The 8,258-nt window shown below is 41.3% G+C and overlaps 1 protein-coding gene across 1 annotated transcript; it reads left to right on the top strand.

The window, feature by feature from the left end:
• Positions 1-5,604: 5,604 nt before the first annotated feature.
• LOC148030363 (cysteine protease XCP1-like) lies at positions 5,605-7,744 on the top strand. The gene is made up of 3 exons (XM_087686681.1): positions 5,605-6,552; positions 6,789-6,929; positions 7,147-7,744. The coding sequence occupies exons 1-3, from the start codon at positions 5,674-5,676 to the stop codon at positions 7,450-7,452; spliced, it is 1,326 nt and encodes a 441-aa protein (XP_087542807.1). The 5' UTR covers positions 5,605-5,673; the 3' UTR covers positions 7,453-7,744.
• The last annotated feature ends 514 nt before the right edge of the window (positions 7,745-8,258 follow it).

The following is an 8,258-nucleotide window of genomic DNA, read 5'->3' as shown; positions in this document are numbered from 1 at the left end:
TAGTCAAAATGAAAAAGAACATTATGAGCATTTGTCATTGGTTTTCCAATTATTAAAAGATAATCAACTGTATGCAAATCCGGAAAAGAGTGAATTCTTTAAAATAGAAATTGAGCATTTAGGTCATATTGTATCATCTGATGGAATTAAAGTTGACCCTAAGAAAATAGATGTAATATTGAATTGGCCTGTACCTAAAAATGTGCATGAGTTACGATCTTTCCTAGGTCTTGCTAGTTTCTATAGGAAGTTTGTGCGTAATTTTTCATTACTTGCTTTACCATTAACCAAACTTCTGAAGAAAGGTATTGTTTATCATTGCTCCGATAATCAACAGAAATCCTTTGACTTATTGAAACATGCATTAACCCATGCTCATGTACTACAGTTGCCTGATTTTAATAGACCATTCTTTTTAGTAGTAACTGATGCTAGTGGATCAGGAATAGGAGGCGTACTTATGCAAGACAATCATCCTATAGCCTATTCTAGTTGTAAACTGAAACCCTCTGAACTGAAATATTCCACATATGACAAAGAATTATTAGCTGTTGTACAAGCTTTAAGACAATGGAAACACTACTTAATGGGTTCAAAATTTATGATTAAGACCGATCAGCAAAGTATTAGACATTTACTTAGTCAACCCCAAATATCTGACCGACATATCAAATGGGCATCCTTTATTCAGAGTTTTCATCCTATCATTCAATATCAACCTGGTAAAGAAAATGTAGTGGCTGATGGATTAAGTAGAAGACCTGCCATTCATAATATTTCTGTTATATCTTTTGATTCTTTGATTGCTATGAAAGATACTTATCATCACGATATTACTTTTCATGCTGATTGGAATAAATTAGTTCAAAATAACTTGATTTCTATTGATTCAATGTCATATAATGATGGATTTATGTTTTATGAAAAGAGATTATGTGTTACAGTTCCATTCAGATCTTTTGTTTTGAATGAGATTCATTGTCCTCCATATCAAGGTCATAGAGGTATCATATCCACTTTACATACATTAACTGAAGATTTTTATTGGCCGCATATGGACACTGATGTATCTAACTTTGTTTCTGAATGTTTGATTTGTCAAAGAGTTAAGAGACATCATGGTAAACAGTATGGATTACTTATGCCTTTGTCTATTCCATCGAGACCATGGGAACAAATTTCTATGGATTTTATTACTGGTTTACCTAATACTAAATCCAACCATGATATGATTTGGACAGTAGTAGATAGGTTTAGTAAACAAGCATATTTCATTCCATATAAGAAAACTTTAACAGCATCACAGGCAGCACAATTGTTTTTGAAAACTGTTTTCACTAACCATGGATTACCAAAAGTTATTATTTCTGATCGTGATTCTAGATTTTGTAACAACTTTTGGATTACTCTGTTTGCTAACCTTGGCACAAAAATTGATTTTTCATCTGCATTTCATCCTAAAACTAATGGACAAATAGAAGCCACTAATAGTGCTATACTAGATTTTTTACATGCTTAGACTATTTCTAAACCACAGACATGGGATACACATTTGCATATAACAATACACCACACACATCTACAAAGAAAGCACCGTTTGAAGTGATTTATGGTTATAGATTATCTACACCTGTTGCATCTTTGTCAAATAGAATTCAGAGTGCTGATGATATTGCTAGTATGCATAATACTATTTTTGATGAGGTTAAAGTCATGATTGCCAAAGCCCAGCAATCATATACCAAACAAGCCAATAAGAAAAGACAAGCAATCAATTTCAAAGTTGATGACTATGTTTGGTTGAGAATAGAAAAACGTAGATTACAAAGTGTAGATAGACACCCAGTTGTTAAATTAGCACTTAGATTCTATGGACCATTTAGGATCATTCATAAAATTAATGACAATGCATTCAAGTTAGAATTACCACCTCACTGGAAAATTCACAACACATTTCATATTAGTTTATTAAGACCCTTTAGAGGCCAATTACCTGTACACCCTATTTATGAAAACCCACCTTTGTTAGAGGAAGAGACTGAAATACTTGAACCTGAAGCTATCATAGATACTGACTTTCTGACCACTAGAACTAGCCGAAGATATTCTAGATATTTAGTTAAATTTAAGAACCATCCTGTAGAAGAAGCCCAATGGATGCACGCTAGAGACTTAAATGCTTTCCCCACTCTGTTAGCTCCACATTGAGCTAATAGCAATTGAGGTCAATTGCTATCCCACCCCGGGGGTATGATGCCAGGAGGCATATTTCACGGTGGCTTCCGTGCCACGATGGATTCCGTGAAGTTTTTCGGTGGATTCCGTAAACTTTGATGACTGGGGCTCATACACAAAGTGGATTCTTTGTGCGAGAAGTTGATGGGGACGCCTGTCCTTTTCGGGCGTTTCATTAATTTAGTGTGTACATGGGTGATTCCATAGCGGGTGATTCCGCAAAATGCATATTAAATTAATAAACGTTTATGAGTTTAGAGTGCGCACTCGTAATAAATTAAGGTTAGGATTGATTTCTAACCAGTTGATTTATTTATGTAGCTGAAGACTGCTAGGTATTCACTTTTGTCGGTTCAATTGTATTATTTTACTAACGATTGTGAATGCTTCAGTTGATGTGTAGAGATAGTAGCAGTGGCGGAGGAAAGCATTGGAGGATAGCGAGTATTCGATTTATCATTTCTATTTTGATGGGTGCATACCTTTGGCATGGCGCCTATATTTTGTCGCGCCTATTTATTGAGGCGTTTGATATTTATTATTATTTTGTATGCGCATGGGCGCACGATTATGTTATTTGTACTTGGACATTATATTGGGCATGCCAGACTCTTTGGGCACCGTCCGTTAGCTTTATTCCTATTTTGTGCTAAAGCAAACTCAAAAGCTAAAAGCTTGCTATTTTGTAATTTGGGCTATTATTTGAGCTTGAAGATGATTAATACATAAAATACATGCTTTTGGAGCGCTCACACAAGGCATGGGGGGAGATTGCACCGAATTGGTCTCTTGTTCATGTCATGCATGCTTTTTACTTTGAGTTTTGTGCAAAAAGTAGAGTTCTTTTGTTCTTGGGGACATTCCAGCATTCACTACACAAGCGTACAGCATCCGATCTGCGCACCAGGCCGTGGCTCGTGGTAGAGGACAGCCTTCGAGCTGCTGGGATGAAGATACTTGCGCGGACAATGGCATTCATAAGGATATCAGAGCAACAAGTGGTTTTAAAGGGGACAGTACACATCTAACAAATTATGATGATTCGCGATACCAAGAGAAAGAGGAAGTTGAAAGTGATGATGTATGCTCCCGTTTGCTGCATTTGGATGTCTTGAGGATATCCTATGCATGGTTTATTAGAGGTCGAAAGTGTTCATGGGATCATCACAAGTTGAATTGACCAGCTATTTCATGGTTCTTACTCTGGTGAAATAGTAAATTGTGGTGCTTATGTTATTATTGGAGTGTTGATTTTGTGATCCTGGCAAATGTAGGCTCTCAAGGATCGTGCAGTGCACAGAATAGAGGGAGGGGGATGCAACTACTTTGGGGTGCTTAAGATGAAATAGAAAGTGGAGTCAGAGAAGTTTGCCAAGCAGCAGCATGGTAGCGAGGGTGTGAATATGGTAATCTCCTACTTTCAGGTTGCCAAGGTGTTCCTAATCCAAAGCTATGGTTCCACAAAGTTAAACAATACGATCACATCTTTTTGCAGAACAGTATAGCTAAGGATTGGATGAGGATCCTAATTCAGTAGACTCATGTGTTTGCATACTTATCACAAAGTCCCTAGGGTATTTTAGGGTCACCCAAGGGTTGATATGTAAAAGTTTTACTTTTAATGTTGTTAATATGTTCACGAAATTGTCTTGTAAGGGTGGATCTTGAGAAAGGTAACGAGAGGCCTTTCAAATCTTGTCACCTATTCTTTAATCATCATGTGTGGAGAGTAGTGTTGTGAGATGCTCTATGAGAGTTTCTCAAGGGACAGGTACTGAGAGGCCTTTAAAATCCTGTCACCTATTCTTTTAATCATCGTCTGTGGAGAGTAGTGTTGTGAGATGCTCTATGAGATTTTCTCCACCTGGCTCCTAGTAAGTTACTGATGATGTGCTTGTTTATGTTTAGCAGCATCACTTCAGCACATAATAGTTCAACATGAGTCGCTAGCCCATAGGATCCACACATTCTTTTTTATTCCTTGACCTCGAATGATTACATCAATATGGATGGACCAACTTAGTAGTTAGATCTTTCCTTGTGGAATGGAGATTGGATCAGAGGATATGGCAGCCATCTTGTTCAGACCATGTTTCTTTCCCAATATGATATATCTTTATTAAAATTTGCTCATCATCTCGCACTTGCATAATAGTTTGGAATGAGAGATGTTAGTGCCTATGGTTTTGAGGAATGTTAATGCTCAATGTTGGAGGAGTGGTAAACAATAGTAAAGCCTTTGTCCAATGCGGAGGAGTGGTTGAGCAACCATAAGTGTTTGAAAGTGGCCACAATTGAAAAAACGTGTTTGTATTTCCAGCCTTGAATAGTGAGTTAAATACTCCTTGAAATAAGCTCAATGTAGCTTAAGATTTCCCTAAGATAGCCCCAATAGGTCCTAAGAAGTCTAGAGCATTGAGAGCCCAATAAAAACCTCAAGAGTTAGAGTTATGGCTGTCAATGTGAAACCCTGTTGTAGATAACTCAAATGAGAGCTAAAGCAATATCGGATTGAGCTTAAGCTCATGGAGAACTTGGCTCTAATAATACCAGTTGAAGGGAGAAGCCCAAGTGGAAGCATGAGCAAGCGGAAGTAAGAGAGATGTGAGCTATGGCGGATGGAGTAAGAGAGCAAGAGAGAGATACTCAAGATGTGGGAACTCCAACAGTCACAATGTGTGATCCACCTTCCCTTTATTTAAATGTCATTGAAAAAATAAAAAATGAAGTGATAGTGATGGGTGCTCATTTCTTGCAATGTGCAGGTGCATGTGTTGGCAGTGTAGTAATATAGGGGCAACTAAGCACATGTGCCTTTATCCCCAACACTCAGGGGTTTCAAAGATGTATGACCTAATGATCTAGAAAACCATGCACTTTTTGGTAACCTTGATTTTTAGCAATCTTATAATGTTTACGCTTTGCCATAATCTTCAGATTACCAATCTTGTGAAACATTATCGTTCATTTTTAATGTGGGACACGATTGATAATAAAGTCAATGTTAATTGGAAGGTTTCAAGAAAAGACGGAAAAGTTGCAACGTTGGAAGTATTACAGGTTGGAGAATCGTACTGACTAAGCTCGCTAGATTTTGAGTTATGGTGTACGTAGTATATCAAAATAGCGAGGAATGCGTCCGATATGGTGGGATACCAACGCTTCAAGCAAAGATTTTTATGGGGCAGCTTAAGCAAAATACGGCCAAAATGAACTTGAAGCGTTCACGTCGACGTTGCTTCAAGCGATCAGCTCCACCCTCCTGTCGTGTCCCGTCCTCTCCGCTCGTCGTCCCCCTGTACATGATCTCTTCTTGGAGCAACATATATAAAGGAAGAGGCCTGATCACCATTCTGCATTAGCATACAAGGCGCTCTAGATCTGATCTCGCACAGCAGTACTCCGGACCAGGAAATTATCAAATAGCTGCTGCTTATAATGTCTATGGCGCCTTTGACTCATAATCGCCCTGCCATCAGCAGCTTCTTCTTATCGTTGTCGTCCTTCTTCATGTGCGCTTGTGCTGCGGTGCTGCTTAACTTGTCTGCACTGAGCGACGGTGTGTCGACGCTGCAGTACTCGGCAGCGCTGCACGACGAATACGCCGGGGAGGATAGTTTCCCGCCGCCGGAACAGCTGTCGGCCCTGTTTCTGGGGTGGCTAGAGAAGCACCCCCGCGAGTACGACAGGGAGACTGCCGAGGGTTCTCGGTCCTTCGAGAAGCTACAGCGCTTCGCGATATTCTGCGACAACTTTCGCCACATCTTCGAGCACAACAGGCGGCGGGCCGCCGGCGCTAGCGAGCATCATTACTGGTTCGACCTGAACGATCACGCGGATCTCACGCATGAAGAGTTCAAGGCCCGCTACAACCTGGGGCGGGCGGGCGGGCCGGCGGGGGGCCTGGACCGGAGGCCAACGGCAGCGGTACGGCTGGAAGAAACCGACGTGTTGGCCCCGTGGTGGTGGTGGCCGTACGGCAATGACAAGGCGGCGGGTGACGGCGGCGACGAGCTCCCGGCGTCTGTGGACTGGCGCGCGAAGGGGGCCGTGACGGGCGTGAAGAACCAGGGGCAGTGCGGCAGCTGCTGGGCGTTCTCGACGGTGGTGGCGGTGGAGGGAGCCCACCAGATAGCCAGCGGGCAGCTGGTGTCGCTGTCGGAGCAGATGCTGGTGGACTGCGACACCCAGTCCAATAGCGGCTGCAACGGAGGCTCCATGCCCCTTGCTTTCGAGTTCCTCATCAACAACGGAGGCATCGACACCGAGGACGACTACCCCTACCAAGCACGACAAGGGCAGTGCCTTGCCTCCAAGGTATGACGACCTAATAGGACACCACGACATCGTCATCCTCAGCTTCTCCGCCTGTTCCAATCATGGGGGACGGCCCGGAATATTATACATGCAGCTGTCCCGGGTGGCGCCCTGCGGCCGGCCATCTGCCATGCCGGAGCACTTAGCTAGGCTAGGCTAGGCCTTCTTAATCAATCTTAATCACGGTTTGATATCCTTAACACATTCTTGTGCCTACACATTGTTGTGTACTCCAGACGAACACGCATGCTGTAACCATTGATAGCTACGTGGAAGTTCCTGATAACGATGAGGAAGCCCTCCTTCGAGCAGTTGCCAAGCAACCTGTTAGCGTTGGCATTGACGCTAGTGACAGAGATTTCCAATTCTACGCCGGGGTAATGTACAATCCAATGTCTCTTTTTACCATTTCATTAGCCAATATTTGAGGTGAGCTTTATCAAGATAGTACCACCATATTATGGTGTCATTTGTTGACGAATTGAGCGCTATTGAGAGGGAAATTTATTGGAAAATATTCATCCATTATTGGATTAATGTTTCATGACATGCTAAAATGTAATATCGCGCTCTCAAAGTTCTTAACTTTTGTAGGGCGTATACGACGGAAAATGCAATACTCAGCTTGATCACGGGGTTGCCATTGTTGGCTATGGTACCAACGCAGAAGGCTTAGACTACTGGATTGTAAAGAACTCGTGGGGGCCAAGATGGGGTGATGAGGGATTCATCTTGATGAAGCGTGGGACAACTCGACCTGAAGGCCAATGTGGGATCAACGTTATGGCTTCTTTCCCCATCAAGAAGCAAGCCAACAGCAGCCGCAATATTCACCAAAGAGGATGCCATGATCACCACACCAACTCTTTCTCTACATGCCCTCTTACAAGCGAGTTGTAAAACTCAACACAATGCACAATTGACTACTTCAACACATATTATAATTCATCCTCCTTTATTCATTAATGCTTTGACAATCGCTAATTGTGGCTTGAGTCATGCTAAATGGCCCCACCGCCCCACCCTTCATGCAGAATTAAGAATGGAGGAAATCAAGTATTGTTTCTCCTATGATCAATAACCCTTAATGATATCGAATGCAACATCAAATTAGCACTACTCCACATGTATACACTTAGAATCCCCAATTTTAAGAAAATATTAAGATGGAAAACCAAGGTGTCATGAGTTCGTTATACTAGACCTAAGTCAAGTGAAGGTTAGCACTAAATTGCTAAAGCTGTGACATATAATTTCATGATGCGAAATTTGATGTTAATTATTTAAAGATACATGTACTTTATTAGCATGCTCTGTGCTCAGCCAAGTTGGAAGTGGGATAGTAATGATGCTTATCTAGATGTATGTGATATATTAGTCATTGTACTAAAATATTGTATGATTCAATGCACATGAGAGGACATATTGCATTGCCCTAATATATATTATGGAAGGGCCACTAGGGTTATTGAGCTTAATGCTATATTAGCAATAGAGGGACACAGCTAGAATTTTAACAGGGTTTGGCAACAAAACACAATGGATCGTTTCATGCTACAACCCATTTAATTATCAAATATCACTTCGCCAAATGGAGGTGAGAAGAAAGTAGGAATGCTTTGTCTTTTGGACGTTTTGCTAAGGTACATGGATGATTAGCAATAACTATAGCTTACTAAGACTATAGCTTTTGAGAAGCTGATCTA

The sequence above is a fragment of the Lygodium microphyllum genome, chromosome 10 (assembly GCF_053477565.2).
Source record: "Lygodium microphyllum isolate KBCC chromosome 10, Lygodium_microphyllum_v1.1.10, whole genome shotgun sequence".
NCBI lineage: Eukaryota > Viridiplantae > Streptophyta > Polypodiopsida > Schizaeales > Lygodiaceae > Lygodium > Lygodium microphyllum.
The sequence above is the reverse complement of the archived record's forward strand: the minus strand, read 5'-3'. Positions and strand labels throughout refer to the sequence as shown.

Bases quoted from the DNA above. Each gene is read 5' to 3' on its own strand.
- LOC148030363 (XM_087686681.1), top strand. From the start codon at position 5,674: ATGTCTATGGCGCCTTTGACTCATAATCGCCCTGCCATCAGCAGCTTC. The intron at 6,553-6,788 runs GTATGACGACCT...TGTGTACTCCAG, and splicing joins GGCAGTGCCTTGCCTCCAAG to ACGAACACGCATGCTGTAAC. The intron at 6,930-7,146 runs GTAATGTACAAT...TAACTTTTGTAG, and splicing joins ATTTCCAATTCTACGCCGGG to GGCGTATACGACGGAAAATG.